Below are 18849 nucleotides of genomic sequence, written 5' to 3'. Positions count from 1 at the left end.
CAATGATGACGCTCACCATCGCCACCCATCCTTTCACCGTCGCCTTTGCAACGTTTCGCTTGCACAGGCCACAAGTTGCAAACACAGCGCAAAAAATTAAAACAAGGAAAAGGCTACGAAAATACCAAGATGTTACCATAGCCACGCAACGGTGACTACACAAGTGAAAACGCGATGTGAGATGCGCTAGGTAAGCACGAATGAACGCACCAAGTACCGCAACTTTGCCGACAGAAAAGGCGCCATAATTTGAAAACCAAAACAAGGCGGCCAAGTTCTGGCTTCGCGGATGTCGGTCGCACAGGCATGCAGCGTAAAATTAATTCAACTACCGTTTTGCACGCCGGACACGTGGCTCGACGAGATCAACTCTTTTCGTGGGAAGCAGTTGCTGCTTTGGCTGCATCTGCCAGCAGCGCGCCTGATGCCAGCACGAAATATTTAGCTGCGATCAATATATCTAGAAAGCATCTGCGGAGCTGCACACAACCGATGCGCGTTTTTCGCACAATTTTGCTTTCCGTGTTGCTTGTCTGGTGGAAACGGCACTGCAGCCGCGCACGGTGTACAGCTGTCTAAATTTGTACGCGAAATTGAGCCAAATATTAAGGTGCAATTGACTGGTTATTTTGGCTACAATTCTACTCCGAAGTGAACTCGTCCTTGCCGGCATCCCGGCTGATAAAGGTCATTTGCAAAGGAGGCTGCCGATTAGGCAGGGCTTGCGAAATGGCCAGTCAGCGCTACAGCCAAAAGGCACAGTACTTAAAATTGGCTTACAAGGTAAATATTTTAAACTGGAATTTCACGCACATTCTCGTTCCGTACCTTTAGCGCAATTTGCTGTAAATTCTGTAATGTAAATACCTAATGAAGTAGCTCGGTTTCAGACTCTGGTTTATCATTCATGCATACAACTTTCTGTGGTGGAGTTCCACGACCCCTACATCCATCCAAGGAAAGCTATTAAAAAACAAATAAAAATGTTTTCACATTGATTGATTGCTGTCAGACCTAGTTGTCACAAAAGAACCTGTATTCACTTTGTGCAACTGCGGTCAGCTGTATCTTCTTGCGTAACACAATTTCTAACAGTTATACCTTTATTATAGAAAAAATTTATGGTACTTGCCTTTAAGTGCTGCTACCATGTAAGATTGGTAACCGACACCTTTCAACTACCCTTTTCAATCCCTTTTCAATTACCCTTTTACAGTACCAAGAAGGCCAATCATACTGTGATAGTATCGAGGCTTGAAGCTTGAAGTGATAGTATCGAAGCCAGAAAAAAATGCAAGAAATGGAAAATGGCTGTTGACATTGAGGCAATTAGCATTCAAGCAATTAACAACAAACAGTGTCACCTTGGAAGTTCCTGCACCACTTCGCTGTGACATCATGGATTATGACAGTGTCTGGTCAGGCCTAGTTGATTTGCTAATGGTAAAGATGGACAACACCACATTCTAAAAGAGCCAGAAACTGAACTTTGCAATCTTCACTTTGGAAACCATTATGTCACTCTGATGCCCCGGCACCGAGGCTTCGGTGCGAAATTAGAAATATAGAACTTTGACCTTCACTTTCTTTTCTAGTAATCAAGCTAACAGTAACCAATCAATCTTCAAATAATCAAGCCAGCAATCAAGCTAGATTTGTCACAGAATACTTTGCCAGTATAAATTGATTAAACATTTCTTTTCTGCCTCTTTAAGTGTCTTAAGCACATTATGTGGCACATGTGACTTGCTGTGTTATTACCATCCTACTGTGTCAATTAAGTGTGCAAGATTTCATATTGAAGAAAAAGATAAGCTTCTGATAAAAGCTATGGTGGTTTGCTAATGCATGAGAATGCTCATCAGTTAGTTTAGATAGCAGAATGTCATGAATGTTTGGGGCTAAGTTGCATGATCCCTTTAATATCGCAACATTGAAGTTAAACCAGCATAAAAGCTTGCGAGTCATACAGAGCCAGCATGAGTTGAACATCTTGACTTTAATAACTATCTACATTGCTGTCAGGGGCTCAACACCTAGGAGCCGCATCCCTTGTGCAAGTGTCACTCTTGCAGCATGGAAAAGTAGAAGCCTTGCCTGCAAGAAAGGTCCGCTATAATCAGATATCCTCAAAGGTACAAACACATTAATTTAAAAAATGCAGCAGCAATATTTTTTATAAAATGCAAGTCTACTATGCAAGTAATTGAAACAGGTTCCTTCTTCATCCACATAGCTATTTGTACTGTTTAGTGTATAGGCTCACATAACAGTGTCGTACAAGCAACAGCTTCCACTCCAACTTAAGAAAGGAAGTAACAAAAACAATATTTATGCCATTGTCAATTCAGAACAGGCTCTGGCTTTATATGTTTTTATATTGTCATGGTGTAATAACCATAAATATGCACAAATACCACCAGGAACAGGGAATAAAAAATTTACTCTTTGTTTGACAAACTTTTGACTGAACGCAAAAGTGACAAGTCACTGAATCAAACCTCATGTTTCAAATCGGTTCGATATTTATACATGCATCGCCATACATTCCAGAGCAATCACCAGTGTTCACATAAACTTAAGATTGTACAGCAGTATTTGTGATGTGCACAAAACCTGACGAGGCATGCCTGTCCTGCTGTCAAAATGGTAATAATGTTCAAGACGTTTCAGATAGAGTAAGTGCGCCTTGCACCATATTGATAACCTGACAACAGGAGCCATAAGATGAAGCTGACACCTGGCGAAAACTAAAAAAATGCATGCCTGGCAGTATTGCCACACAGGCATTGTGGGAATGCCATTGGGCATTCCCATACCACTGGGCACATTCCCATACCACTGGGACATCAGTTCAGCTGTATGCAGCTAATGTTCCAATATATTATGGTTTCTTAAGCCTTTGCACTCAATATTTATTCCTCTCTCTCTTCTGTTCTGAGAAGTAGGGGAACAGGGGGTGCGTACAGAAAGTACGGCAAGTTTGCCGGGTGCACATGTGAGGAAGCCATGGCCCCTCGTGCTGTTATTGCAGCTCTTTGCCTGCTTCTCAACCCACAATTCTTTTGTTGCAAGCTAAACATAGTACACACATAAAAGTGCTGGTTGACACTTGATTGGTGCATCACCTGTGCTATGAACAGTCCTTGGCTCTTGACAGGAAGCTCCTTGGTGGCTCGGCCAATGGCATGACTGCATAATAGCATGGAAAAAACAATAGTTTTTTGACAAATTGTGCAGACTTAGCGCTTAGATGAACATTATGAGTATTTTCAAATTTCAGTCTCACACCAGTAAATTGGAGGCAAAAGGAGGAGATGGGGCCTCTCATGTGCCCAATAATAGTACAGGGGCTGTCATATATGAATATATATGACACGGACAGTCTTTGTCTTATCATGGAATAGACAAACAGTGAACATAAGTTTGTTCTTGTGTCCTTTGTTTGACCTTTCTGGCTATTCATGACTTAGGATTCCTAAATGTTAGAATAGGCCCTCTAACAAAAGCACACATTATAGGTTTGTCCAACTGCACCATATAAGACATACCCCTGTACTGTAACTGCAACAAATTTTTTTTAATTAATAAGATCAAATTAGAAATAAAATAAATAGGCAAATAAAAACAAACTGCACACTAATACAGTCAACTTCTGCTAATTCAACACTGATGGGACCGACAAAATTGATCAATTATCCAGCGAGTCGAATTAAACAAGATGCAGAAAAAACTCCAAAACACACCGCTGATTAATTTGGCAATATTTGCCCCGATTCTAACATACGCCCGAACAAAATGTGCACAGTGGCAGCGGCCAATGTGCACCGGCTTTAGAAAGTGTGCACATGTTGGATGCTTTAAGCTGGATTCACACAACAGACCGAATCATGATGGGAGATCGGAGGTTGCGTATCATGGGACCACCTGTTCCTGCAGTGCTCACTTGGTCCGTGTGAAGAGATTCACTACATGCCTGAAAGCCAAATCATCGTTGGGATTTTCTGCAGAAAATACCAACACAGTCAACACTTGTTACAATGAAAGTCTGTTACATCCAAAGCCCATTCCATCCAAAATTAGGTCTGCCCAGCATGTTTTGAAAAGACAAAACTTCACACATATTGCTGTCAACTGCTTGTTTATTGGAACCTGGAGACAATTGCAAGAACAATAATTGAAAGTAAAATAACTAAATAAAAACATTTATGCAGTAATCATAGCTGTAGAAAAATTGTGATTTTCCCAATTTTCCCGCACAACGGCAAGATTTTCCTGTCAGGGAAAAATGGTTCTAAACGAGATTTTTATTATTGTGGCCAGCTCCCCTCCATGCTAGCAAGCCGGCCTGGCTGCGTTGCCATCGCTGATGGCACGAACAGCGGCTACAATTTATTTTTCACACAAATCAATGGTTTTTAGAATACACAGATGTCTTATTTTTATGTTTCGTGACACGCGACAACTGTCAAACCTCTAGCATGAGCAAGGGCTGTGATAAGCTCATAGCCTACATCCGACTGTCACACTGCGCTGTACTATACTCAAGACAGCTCTACCACCGCCCTACGTAGCTCGTACGCCATGAATAGGTGTCATCTATCTACTTTAGTGTGTGAATTGATGCAAGCAGAAACAAGGTGTTCTCAATATGATGCACTTTGGGATCATTGGTGGTTGTTTTTGAAGTGCTGTAATCCACCGCTTCGAAGTAAAGCAGGTTGGGCATCACGGTACCCTCGACACTGAGCCGACAGTGGTGGGTGGCAGCGATCCACCTGCCTGGCCGTTCCGAAAACTCTCTGTTGCCGGTAGTGCTTTGTATGGCACGCTGTTATGGGAAGCTTGCCACTCATGTCTTCATTTCAAGTGTATTCTCACACTTTTCACAAGTGGCCGGAAAAAGTTGCATGCAGGGCACTGCCACACACATGCATCGCTGCTGCGAAGTACATTGTACACGCCTCCTCTAGACAATATTCACCTAATATTGTGTCCACTGTAGCTGATAGCCTGTTAAAGCCGGACCCATTAAAAGCAGAATTTATTGCATTAATAGTGGAATAACTTTCTTGCAAATTTTTAACTTTTGGATCAGACTCTATCTCTCCCAGTCCATGCTCATCTTTCGTTGGGATTTCTCATGACTGTAACTTGAAATATAAAGATCACATTTCTCACATAAAAAAGAAGATAGCATACGGTATTCACATTCTAATTAAAACTCGTCCCTACTTTACACATGACGCATTAATCACGCTATACCACTCATTCATTCACTCTCACATTAATTACGGCATGATATGCTGGGGTAACACTTATAGCACTAACTTGGCATCCCTCCAGGTAATCCAGATCCAATTCCTAAGAATTGTTACGAACAGTTCATGCTTTGCAAATGAAAAATCATTGCTAAATGAAAACAACATTCTAACCATTCCAGAACTCACCAAATATAATCAAAGGATTTTATTCTACAAGTAATATGACTAAGGAGCTACCATCAATCTGCTTCTCACCTTGTGACCTGATAGCTCATAGTCACACTAGATTTGCACTCAATAGTAATTTCCTTCTACCTAAAGTGCGTACCAACTATGGTAAACAGATTGAGGAATTTTCCTCGATATTGCTTTGGAGTACTCTATCAGCCATAATAAAAAATGCAAGATATTTATACCAACTTAAAGGGGACATAAAAGCATTCATAATACATACTTACTGATAGCGTCCATTTTTTTTCTAATTTTATTCTGTTTTTTATACTGTCATGCTGTTAACAAGTGTTGTTATCACTCATATGCTATAAACATGTTTCTATATTACTCTTAGCTCTCATGTGTGCTACTGTTGCTTTAAACATTGTATACCATCATAAGTGCCTTTAACAGGAGATCCCGATATAGCCTTTGACTATGGGACCTCTTTATGTATACTGAACATCTGTAATATTTTTGTATTTTTACTAATGAACAAATTCTGAAATAAATTCTGAAAGAAGAATGCTCTGTTTTATCTGAAAGTATGTTGTGTGCAGATCCGCTGTAAGGGCAGCAGACTGTATGCTGACGGCAAAGTGCCTTAGTCATGCAACTACTACCTTGCCAATTCAAGTCACTCATTGAATTGAAACACGTGCAGCAAAAAAGGAGTGGATGGTGCTGTTAGCTGGAAGCAGTGAGTGGAAGATTGCAGCGTTCCAATGTGTTTGCACCATCGGTCCTGCTTTGAGAAGTGAAAGTATGGTTAGTTCATCCATGGTGCCGTCTGCAAGGAAGCCAGTAGCCACGACAATACAGGATAGGATACGTACCTAAGAGTGAACAGGTACTGTGCCACAATGCAGGGCTCCAGCTGGTCAACTGCACTGCATACCACCTCTTCAAATCTGCAAGGAGCCGACAAGGTATTTCACATGAAATCGTGTGAAATCAGTGCTCCTTGTGGCTGTTGAAGTGCAAGTTTCTTGAGCACCCCACCAGAGTACATGCACGAGGTTGAATGTAGTTTTGGGTATGTACAGGCAAGCTGATGTACAGCTGCCATAAGATTTTACACATACACAGAAGATGCACTTCTATCAGCTTTAATTGAAAATATACTGGCCATGAAAATGACGCATCTGTGATTCTGAAAAGATGATAGATCAACTAAGCAATTGCATTGCCCCTGTCAATGGCAAACATCAGTGCCATCTGCAGCTGGAACATTTCAGGTGCTCAAAGCATATTCAAGTTATAATGGGACATCGGTTGTACTGTTACAATTGTACATAGCATTTGTGCTGCTAAGCATGAGGGCATGGGTTCGATTCCCAGCTGAGATGGCTGCATTCTGATGGAGGTGGAATATAAAAACACTTGTTGCATGTTAAAGGTGTATGTTAAAGAACCCCAGGTGGCCAAACCTAATACATAGCACCTGACTATGTTGTCTCTCATAGCCTGTTTGTTGCTTTGAGGTGCTAAAAGCCCTCTAATTAGACTTAATTGTTGTCTACTGCACAGCATGCACAAGGACTAAGAGAAGGCACAAGAATAATAATGCAAGCTCTTGCATCATTAACGTTGTCACTTCCTTTGGGCTCTATGCTGTGCTCGGCACAATTATGAAGAAATGGTGGACTGTTATGATCTAATACTCAAATGCACTGAATAGATCATTTTATGCACTCACGATTTCAGCGTATTTTTGTGTGACTCATACCAAACAAGAGGTTCGCTAGACAATGTGCAAAACTGCAGCTACCTCACTCCACATTGATGCTTAGCATTTAGACATTACACAAAGCACTCCTGGGGTGTCCTATTACAGTAAATGCCTTAATAAGACATACAGAGCAGCTCTAATAATAAAGCGACATGGATGGAGGTGCAGGCCTCACCTGGCTACCTGGACAGCCAGGGCGAGTGCACAAGATTCTTGCAGGAGATCCACTGCAGCTTCTGCTTCTACTGGCAGCCCAGCTTTCTCCTCAAGGCTGGAAAAAGGGGTGCATTTGGCTGGCTGCCGCAGTTCTCTAGTACCGTACTGCATGGACTCTGCCAAACGTACTGCAACAGCTGGTACACTGATGTAACAATGCACCGTCACTCTGGTTGACCATGTGTTATCAATGTCAGAAAGGCAATGTGCCTATTCTAGTGATGGTCTTCAACATCAAAAAGAATTATGCTGTACAGTACGGCAGTACAAGTGTTCTAAAATCACATTAAAAAAACTTACCGTTACTACTTTACACAGGCTCCAATCTATATGCTACACCTTCAAGGAGCATTATGTTACTACAATATATGTGCCAGTGAGACAATATGCACACTTCAAGCATGTACATCCTATGAGCTCATCCCCAATGAGATACAATACCTCCAAATTTTAATTTCATAGCACAGAACTAGCAGACATTGTGTATTCTATGAAACACCACAAAACAGCCTTTACAGAACTCTGAGCATTCTACCCAGCAGCTAGTGCTGTGGGCAGCACAAGCGGCCACACTTACATCACTTACATGTATCACTTGTACCACTTACACGAGTACAAGCGGCACAATAAACAATATAACACAAAGAGGGGCTTTGTCCAGTTCAGAAAAAGAAACAAGACATTACAATTATAAGGCTAGCTATGAACAATTTATGCAATCACAGTAATGAATAAGTAAAAGGCCACTGCACAGTATTACGTGTGGTCTTCCGCCAAGCGAGAATAAGCTTGTGCATGCACCGTGGCCCGCTTGGGTGCAATAAAAAATCGCCCATTGCATATTCTTTTCTTGAAATGAAAGTAAAAGGAAGAGATCGAGTCATCTACAATGGTGACAGCAACTCCTTTTCATGCAACACTAATAAAAATTTTAAAAAATATTGTAAAATTAATAATATTGTAACAGGTCCGGAAAATTTAGAGTCGAGTTAGTTAAGGGAGTAAATGAAGTCCACACATAGTCCTACACACACTGGAACATTGAGACAAAAGGCAAGGACAGAGTGCACCGCACACTATATGGAGTCCTGACACATACATGTACGTATAATGTGTTCCTAACACATACACAAGTCTGTGATGTGGTCCAAGATGAACAGTCATACAGATGAAGAAAATAAACAAATCACATAATACATCAATTCAGCAATGGGTTCCATACCGCAAGACGTTGTTCTAAAGTGGTGTAAGTGAACTGCGAAGTGGGTGATGCTTTGTCAGGTGACAGGGAGTTGCATGCACTTCAAGGCAGCAATGTTTGTTCAGATGACGCCCAGCACACAAGCATTAAAGCAAGGCAACCAACCGTTGACCACTTCTGTGTTATGACCTCTCTCTTTTTTTTTTTGCACTCCGCAGATCCATACGATAACCGAAACGTGGGAGGCCAAGCTTTCCTCCGATGACCTGGACGACCAACGCAGTCTCGTCGCCCGGGCCAAAGAGGCAGCCCAAGCCAGAGGGTTCTTGGAATGAGGAATCCTCCCACCTAGGGTGAACCGGGTTCTGACTTGGTTTACCGTTTCGGAAAATAAAAGTTTAGTTCTCTCTCTCTCTCTCTGTCACTTTCTCACAAACGGCACTCTCTTCTGTGCATGCGCACCTGTAGTGTCCTTTGTGCAGAAAAATTGGCTTCGTGGCAGTTCTTAGTTGCCTAGTGGCTGAGCTCACCGCATCTTAAAATGCAAAATCAAGAAAGGAAAGTCATAATATGGTAGATGTACAGGCCTGAATGCAAGGTGAAGGATTTTCTCAAGGTGGTAGTTACAAGAAAATAATTTAAAAGAAAGTAAAACTGGCATAAGCTAGAAGAAATTGGGGAAAATGGTGAGCTTAACCTGGTGTTGTAATTCATGAGAGGTTCTGCGAAGCTGAAGCATACACATTAGATTGCAAGGTCACATTCTAATGGTTAGGTTTTGTGCCACCTGTACATGTGCTTTATGGAAAATGTTAAAAATATGTGAATAGCAAACTTTTTAAATTTATATTTTACTCTGTTGGGAGCACACAAGTCTATTTCCTCCTGTGCGCTCACATTGTTGCGCTTGCACGTTGCCGGTGTAGACAAGGGGAAGGTGCACTATGCCCTCTCCCAGTTCTCCCTCGGCTCTCACAAAGCTGCTGTTGTGGACAGTACATCTCCGACTCACTGGAAAGGTATTCGATGCACGAGGAGGAAATTCCTCCCGCGAAGTTAAAAAGGTATAAAAAAATGTTACCGGAGGAGACACTCTCTCTCTTGTGCCCCAACCTCGAACCTGAACAATGACCTAACGGATACCTGCCACAACCCATGAGTGACCTCATTGCCTGACTATCACACGCAACGAGCCAACCCTGTTTATTACCTGTTACAGGGTAGACTTTCCCTCTGCAAGTGTTACTTATTGCTTGCAGCAGTAATGATTGTTATAGTTAATACCGCTGGTTGCTTTAGTCGCCTGAACCCAACGTAGCTGCGATTACACGTGCTAGGGCCTGGGAAGTACTACAGAAGGACTGTGTGTGGTTAGATCTGGAGCTCGCCTTCAGCCCTAGCGTCATGCTGACCATACCACCGCAATACCAAAGGCACCAAAATCTAAATATGAAAATAATAGTTGTATAATAGTTGCCAGGTATCATATGAGCCTCTTTGTAATTATGCTGGCTGGCTTTATATCACCGGCCCACTTTCTAATTTGGCAAGGAGACGACACCCATGTTTTCCAAACCCCCTTGTCATCCATTATAATGCCAGTGCAGCTTATTTTTTTTTAAATCACCAAAATGTATTATTCAAAGTAGTCAACATCAACTGCGTGATCCAAGGACTAATATGAATAGCAGCACATTAAATTTGCCAATAAACATTCCTGCACCCGCCGCGGTTGCTCAGTGGCTATGGTGTTGGGCTGCTGAGCACGAGGTCGCGGGATCGAATCCCGGCCACGGCGGCCGCATTTCGATGGGGGCGAAATGCGAAAACACCCGTGTGCTTAGATTTAGGTGCACGTTCAAGAACCCCAGGTGGTCAAAATTTCCGGAGTCCTCCACTACGGCGTGCCTCATAATCAGAAAGTGGTTTTGGCACGTAAAACCCCAAATATTATTATTATTATTATTAAACATTCCTGCATACATTCAAGATGAAGGAAACACTGATAGCCAGAAAAGTTGCACATCGTTTGAGGCACCTGAGAGGCAGGACTTACCTACATAGCCTGGCATGTGCATACTGCAGTGAAACACCTGAGTCACCAGCTGCGTGCAGTGCCTGATGCCAGTCGAAAGTGATGTCCCGGTTTCGCCGACCACGAAGAAAATTCACTACCACGGCTGCCAGCCCTAGCTGTTCCGCCACAAACTGGGCATTCATCTCCTCCTTCACCCGCGTCGCTGCAAAAAACCATTGTGCACCTTTCATTTCAACTTGGGGGACATTCCCATTGTGAACTACTCTATCGAGTAGTTCATAATGTGGGGGAAAGAAAAAAAAGAGCACAATCTTCTACTACACAGGCTGTTCCTAGCTGTTCCTTGAACTCTTTTGTCTTGCTCAAAATGCTCACTCACCTAATTTATTGGCACTTGTGTAACCAGGTATGTGCCACTGGGAATGTGCCGCTTTGCAATGACGAAAACTATCTCTTAAATTTCTTCGATGTTGAGTGTAATCGAGCCCATGTCACAAGGGTGCCTCAAGGACAGCAACCCCACGCATTAGCAGGCTGCGCCACAAATGCACTGGGTATATGGTGCTTTGAATGAACTCATTTCGTGCCAATGCTTTGGCGAGCTGCGCCATGAATGCACTATGCATGTGCTGCTCTTCACTGAACCTCTTGCCAACTTGGGTCTCTGAGTATGTGCCACTGAGTGTGCAGCAAGCAAGGGAACAATTATCAGCATTCGCTTACACCAGTGCACCACGCTTCCCGTATCGGAGGCCGTGTGTGGGCTTCTCAGCAGTACCATTACATGGTGCAGTCTGTCTAGAAAGAAGCACTAGAGAGGAGCTTGGGTTGTCGCATGATGCGTTTCTCACTTTCGTATGCATCGGCGTGCCATGCATTTCGGAGACCACGTGCAGGCTTCATAGTGGTGGAGCTAGATGGCGCCGAGTGTACTTAGGGAAGTGTGAAAGAGTAATCCTCTGCAGTACATGCTTCATACATACTTATTTACATACATACATACATAACTTATTTCGACGGCGGCAATATGTTGTGTAGCTATATTGATTCAATGCTAAATGCATTACTGCCAACAGTCATCATGAGGTGTGTGTTCTGCCACTTATTCTTTAAATACAGCCAAGATTTTATGTATCGAACTTGAAAAATAAAAGGGGAAAACAATGCAATTTATCAAAATTTTGATACATAAAATGTGGTAATTCAACAGCATATAGAAACTTTCACCTATCTTTGTTTACTTTGGTGGTAACAGGCTGCAGAATCAATATTAATGCATCCAGAATTTGGCAACCACAAAGTCTAAGTGGACTACAACACCGCTGCTAGGATGGCCAGCTCACGCCCACTGTTTTTGCAGATTACGCTTACATGGTTCATCTGCTCCGAGGTGTGGGATTGCTGCCTGCTGAATGCCGAGGATCAGCCACCCGTTTGGCCGATATTCCCAAACCCGATGCCAACTCTGGACACGATCAGCACATGCGCCTGGCAACATGGTCCGTCATTACTTCACCTACCACTGAGCCCCCCACCGGCGAGGCCGGATATAAACACCGACCGTCGACGATCCTAGTTGGGCATGACACCGCTGCTAGGATGGCCAGCTCACGCCCACTGTTATTGCAGGTTAGTTATTTGAAAGGCGCTGCGTCTTTCAAGACCAGCAACTACTGCTTATTTGAGGTGTCGTGCCCGACGGATTTCATAGATGTACTTAAACGAATGCTAGCATTTTCGGGTGATTTGTTTTCCGCTCTACCTGTACTTTTGCTTGTACTTTCTGTGGATGTTGAGCCAAACCCGGGCCAAATGTCCAAGGTGGAGGCGGATTCCTTTGCTATTATATTGGAAACAATATGCAGACTAGAGGCAGCTGATGTCGCTGCTACGGAAAAAATAGTTAAACGTGAGGAGGGGCAGGCTGCTTTAGTTGCGGAACTAAACTACGTCAAAAATGACCGTGCAGCTGCTTCAGAAAGGGTGCGTCGACTTCAAGAAGCAAATGCGACTTTGCGGGCCGATCTAAAGGCAGCCCACGACAGGCAGTCTGCCACAGATGGCGAGGTCAAGCTGCTGAGTACGAAGCTTTCTGCAGTAGAGTGGAGTCACTTGAATGCCCAGGTGGCCAGGACCCTGGCTCTCATTCATTGAGTAAATTTTCTGAGCAGATTGAAAAAATTTCTTCGAGGTGTGATGAAAACGAAAATAGAATGAGATGCTCAAACTTGCTGTTCTTTGGCATAGAAGATAATGCTCGAGAAGATGGGCTGCATCAGAGCAAAAGATAATTTCTTTCTGCTCAGAGAAACTTGGTATCGCTGTAACGGGCGCCCAGTTTGACAGAGTGCATAGAATGGGTAGGACATGTAATGAGGAGGGAAGATAACAGATGGTCATTAAGGGTTACGGACTGGATCCCAAGGGAAGGGAAGCATAGCAGGGGGCGGCAGAAAGTTAGGTGGGCGGATGAGATTAAGAAGTTTGCAGGCATGGCATGGCCACAATTAGTACATGACCGGGGTTGTTGGAGAAGTATGGGAGAGGCCTTTGCCCTGCAGTGGGCGTAACCAGGCTGATGATGATGATGATAGAATGGGTAAGTTCGCTGATGAAAAACGCAGACCTATCATTGCTAAGCTAACATATTTTAAAGATAAAGGATGCATCTTGTCTTCTGCGCACAAACTAAAAGGTTCTGGTTTCTACGTTCGAGAGGACTTTTCATTTTCTACGCGACACACCAGAAAACAATTGATCAATCACGCGAAAACACTAAATAAACCATTCAAACTTTCAGTTGACCGATTGCGCATTGATAACAAATCTTATGCATATGATGCCACAAAGCATTCAGTTGTGGAAATCAGCAGATAGCTAGACCAAGGCACATGTGAAGCGCCACTAACTCATTGCATTGCTACATCGTTAACAATATCATTCACTAATATTAGAAGCCTGATGTCGAAACGCGAACTCGTCTCATTTTATCTTGTAGACTGCGACTGCACTATTCTTGCTCTCGCCAAAACCTGGCTTTCCCCTGAGTTAGCAAATCCTGAAATTCTTCCCGTTAAGCTAACCTATAATATTTATCGCTGTGATCGCTCAGATAGAAGAGGTGGTGGCGTCCTCCTCGCTATTAAAAAGACTATCGCATCATACCTTATTGACACATCTTCAGGTCTGGAGATTGTCTGGGCCGCATGCCGCTGCCATTATGCTAAAGTTTTGATAGGCGTTTGTTACAGCCCTCCAAATTATAGTCATTGCTTCGTTGATGAACTGCGCAGCAGCATTGCTAAAGCCACCCAGCTCTGTCCAACTGAGTTCACATACCTTATTGGCGACTTTAATCTTCCTCTTATTGATTGGCCAAACTTGTCGTCATCCTGCAGTTTTTCATCAGAATTCAATAGCCTAACATTAGATTATAATCTGTTCCAGATCATTAAAGAACCTACCTGTGGCTCTAACCTCTTAGATCTTATACTAACTGACGCCCCAGAAACTATAGAACAAGTAACATGCTCGGATGGTTTCAGTGACCACAGATTACTGAATGTATCCATCAGTATCCCATTACCATTTACAGGTGTCTTAAGTAAGACAATTCGTGACTACAACAAGGGAAATTATGAAGTAATCATCATTGAGCTAGAATCATTTCTTGAACATCATTTTCTACCTTCGTTCCACACCAGGTCTGTTCATGATAACTGGGTCATGTTCAGAGATAAGTTATGCACATTGGTTGAGCAGAACATTCCTCTAATCAGAATAACTGAAGACAAAAACAAACCGTGGTTCACTAAGTCCCTTCATCTACTCAGAAACAAAAAGAAACATCCATACAGAACTGCAAAACGAACCGGCACCCCGTCAGCTTGGGAAAGGTATCTTAACTGTTTAAGTTCTTACTGCTCTGCTCTCAATGTAGCCAAAAATAAATATTTTTCCCAAGACCTTCCTTTACTACTCAAATCTAATCCCAGAAAGTTCTGGCAAATTTTATCTCCTGAACGCAATACTAATGACATCTCGTTACACAATAAAGAAAACAACATTCCTATTCCTAACAGTGAGTGTGCTCAAGTTTTTAATGAATTTTTTTCATCCATATTCACAAAAGAAAGTATTACTAATTTGCCCATTGTTGCAGACCAAGATTACCGGTACATGGAACCTATTGACATTACTATTGATGGTATTGTTCAGCTTATTAATAACTGGAAGGTTTTGTCTTCAGCAGGTATTGACAATATTAATTATAAACTACTAAAAAATACAGTATCAGTATCTAGCAAGTTTTTATTTCACATTTTTCATCAATCTTTAATGACAGGTCAGATACCCCAAGATTGGAAAACAGTCAGTCATACCCATCTTCAAAGACGCTGACAAAAACTTAGCTGAAAACCACCGACTGATATCACTAACGTGCATATGCTGTAAAATGATGGAACATATTATTGCATCTCATGTTTACCAACATCTAGAATTGAACAACTTCTTTTTCCATAATCAACATGGTTTCAGGAATGGTTCATCGTGTGAAACCCAACTGCTTGAATTTACGACAGATTTACATTTTAACATGGACTCAAACGTTCAAACTGACAGCATCTTCCTGTATTTTTCTAAAGCTTTTGACCGCGTAGCTTATTGTCGCCTGTTTTTGAAGTTATCATCATTAAAACTTAATTCACTAACTCTATCCTGGCTTCGAAATTTTCTTTCTAACAGGCAGCAGTTTACTTTCGCTAACAGCTTCTCCTCGCCCCATTCAGATGTTTCATCCGGTGTACCACAAGGAGGCGTTCTTGGTCCCTTACTCTTTCTAATATACATTAATGACATACCCAATAACTTATCATCATGCATGCGCCACCTGATCACCTGATGACCACCTGATCCTCCAAAATGATCTTAAGCAAATTATTAATTGGTGTGACACCTGGCTAATGACTCTAAATTCATCAAAATGTAAAGTGATGTCCTTCACCCACAAACACACTAACTTGGACTATTCTTACTATATTAAAAATGTCCCATTATCTTGGACCTCATCATTTAAATATCTAGGCATAAATCTTTCAACAAACCTCTCCTGGACTTCTCACATTACCACCATCTGTGCCAGTGCTTCTCGATCACTGGGTTACCTGCGACATAACCTTCAGAACTCACCTCCACTTATCTGCAAACTGGCATTTCAAACATTTGTTCGCCCTCGACTTGAGTTCGCCGCTCCAGTCTGGTCTCCCCACCAAAATTACCTAATTACCATGCTGGAATCAATCCAAAATAGAGCCGCACGTTTCATTTCCCAAAATTATGACTACCGTTCTAGCGTAACTCAAATAAAGATTCACCTTTCACTTCATCTGCTAAGTAATCGTTGCAACATAGCCCTTTTGTCATTATTTCATAAATACGCCCACCACACTAACAAACGTTCCTTACACCTAGAAACGTCATCGCACACATCGCACAGATTATACAATCATCATAGCTTCACGCGCATCTATGGTAAAACAGAAGCATTTAACTTGTCTGCAATTCCACGTGCCATTCGGCTCTGGAACAACCTCCCCGACAACATAGTTGCGGAAACTGACCGTGAAAAATTCAAGCACTCACTGAACTCGCTTAACCCATCTTAACCATTAATACCACACTGACTGTTCTGTGTTATTTTTTCTACCTTTTTCTTGCACTGTTATACGTTTGTTACAAACTTATATTGTTCCTTTTTATTGTAATCATATGCAGCTTTATGTAGCTAATATGTTTCTCTGACTTTTAGGCTGTGCACTTGGCTGCTGTTTTCTTTTGTTATTGTTGTTAATAGATTGTATGTACTTCATTGTATGCACCCCTTACTCAATCCCCATGTAGGGGCCTTGTAAGGTATTTTACAAATAAAATAAATAAATAAATAAAATAAATTACATCTGTTGCACTGCCCAAAAGGTTGTGCATGCATTAAGTCACAAACTTGCGTCGCACTGCCAGGCGACTCGATACAGCCTGACAGGCGTAACACTAAACTAAAACCCACTCAGTCGCCATAAGTTTGTGTCATTTTCTGTACATGATACAAGTTGTACGCTATCATATGCCCTAATAGGTCACTTGCACTGATGCCACTGAGGCTATAATGCTGAACCACGTGTAGCCAGTCCCCACACTAGCAACGCTGTGGAGGCTGTGAATGGCACTTCAATACAGCACCACGATATCACGTGCAAGTCATCGATAGGACCTTGAAGTTCCAAGGCATATAAAATATGTGGCGTTTTATGGCTGACACCGTCATATGGCAGCAAGACCAGATGCACATACTAGTGAAAATTTAGCAAGCACCACAACACTTAGCTTCGTAAAGCTTCATTTATCAATGAGCACAGAAGAAGAGTCAACCAAGTAAGCAAGACCCTTAAACCTACAATTGTTGCAGAACTAGTGATATACTGCCTTTCGTGCATATAACCATTGTTGCCATTAAAACCCCAGGTATGAAAGAAAAAGTAATCAATGGCTGCAATCAGAGCAAATAACAGCGCATGTTCAAACTTTAGTAAGAGTAACTTTTTGCACAAAGCAGAGCTCTAGAAACAATTACTTAGTAAATGACCACATTTTTCACTGCTTCCCCACTTTGGCTAATGAACCATCCTTACAAACAGATGGTCTATTCATTTTGCTGCTTTGTATAGAAATGTGGTGCGGCTTAACGGCAATGCACCTTCCAATGCTGTGAAGCTGCACCTTAAGGGAACATTTACGTGTACCTGTACCACCACTGTGCCTTTAATTTTGTAGCTTGAAAAGGCCACATACTGGGTGCCTGATCCATGGACTGGCGGGCACGATGCACAGCTTCGTTCAACAAGTCATCCAGCAACATTCCCTTGCCGACGCCTTTGCGGCTGCTGACGCCCCGGATGCGACCAAACGGCACATGCTGCACTCGGTCTGACCAACCCACACCCAGCTGCTCCAACACCAGCGCCAGCCGTCGAAAGTGTTCTGCCTGTGAACGATCCACCTGCACACACAAGTCACTAGAGGGGCACCATCTTAAAGTAACAACCAATTAAAAAGCAATTTTCATAAGGTGAGCACGGCAAATCATTGAGCTATGCAAACAGCATCATAGTGGAACACAGTGTTAATTGGTCAAAGGAGCTCTTTCCATTTAACTTCCAAATGCAATCATCTTTAAAAGTTTAAATGTTTTATGCCACAGAGCAAAGTTCTGCATTAAAAAAGAATTTAGCAAAGGCACAGTAACCTGTGGGAATGGTTAACTTCAACAGAGCCTAGGCATGCAGCCTGGAAATCAAGCGGCGATCTGAACTGCTATGTATGACTATGCAATGCTACTTTGCATCTATACCCGGCATGGTTGCTTAGTGGCTTTGGCATTACACTGCTAAGCATGAGGTTGCAGGAACGAATCCTGGTCATAGAGGTCTCATTTCGATGGGGGCAAAATGCAATAATGCCCATGTACCGAGCATTGGGTGTGCGTTAAACAACCCCAAATGGTCAAAATTAATTCAGAATCCCCCACTATGGCCTGCCTCGTAATCAGATTGTAGTTTTGACTCCTGAAACCCGAGAATTTTATTTTTATTTTTAAATTTGCATCCATAAACAAAATACAGCCGGGCTTTCTTTGCACGCTAAAAGTACAAACTACATGTAAATTTGATTTTTCTGTGAAACCCGTGCTCTGTAAAGCTCTGTGGAACTTTTGGTATCGACAGCACCTTTGAAAACAAGTTGAATGCCCTTTGAACAATATAATCGAAAGGCTGCCTTTTTCACAAGGCTTAATTGCCTAGTAGCTGAGCTCATCACATCTTAAACATGTAGTCGGGGTGGAGTAGAACGCTGTGTTACTATGTTTCCCGCATGGTTCCGAATATAACACAACATGCTTTCTCAAACTGGTAATCCTGCAACAAACAAACAAATGGTTGCCTTATATTGGTGCAAACATGACAACCCCTTATTTTTACCCCTGTGGTGCAGAGATAAAGGTAACTATTAACTGTAAGCAAGCATGTGATAACACAATCTCAGTATTTCCATGCATGTGTACAAGGACTACTTGTGTGTGCCTATGAAAAATAAAAAAGAACTATGACTGCTCTATCTTTCTTAGTTCACC

The 18849-nt window shown here is 42.3% G+C and overlaps 1 protein-coding gene and 1 long non-coding RNA gene across 3 annotated transcripts in view; one reads left to right on the top strand and one right to left on the bottom strand.

The window, feature by feature from the left end:
- The first annotated feature begins 117 nt into the window (after positions 1-117).
- LOC142585694 (uncharacterized) lies at positions 118-17620 on the top strand. Its single transcript, XR_012829122.1, has 3 exons — positions 118-190; positions 12025-12293; positions 17493-17620. It is a non-coding gene; the product is annotated as an uncharacterized LOC142585694 (long non-coding RNA).
- ArgRS-m (arginyl-tRNA synthetase, mitochondrial) overlaps positions 1981-18849 on the bottom strand; it is a 31104-nt gene continuing 14235 nt past the window's right edge. For both annotated transcript variants that reach the window (XM_075696651.1, XM_075696650.1), the window contains exons 12-17: positions 17511-17718; positions 10683-10866; positions 7385-7480; positions 6314-6388; positions 3129-3192; positions 1981-2097 (exon numbers count right to left, since the gene is read on the bottom strand). In XM_075696651.1, coding sequence (XP_075552766.1) covers positions 2011-2097; positions 3129-3192; positions 6314-6388; positions 7385-7480; positions 10683-10866; positions 17511-17718 — 714 coding nt within the window. In that variant the 3' untranslated portion in view covers positions 1981-2010. The remainder of the gene's footprint in view (positions 2098-3128; positions 3193-6313; positions 6389-7384; positions 7481-10682; positions 10867-17510; positions 17719-18849) is intronic.

The sequence above is a fragment of the Dermacentor variabilis genome, chromosome 6 (assembly GCF_050947875.1).
Source record: "Dermacentor variabilis isolate Ectoservices chromosome 6, ASM5094787v1, whole genome shotgun sequence".
Lineage (NCBI taxonomy): Eukaryota > Metazoa > Arthropoda > Arachnida > Ixodida > Ixodidae > Dermacentor > Dermacentor variabilis.
Note: the sequence above shows the minus strand (reverse complement) of the source record. Positions and strands in the feature narration are given on the sequence as shown.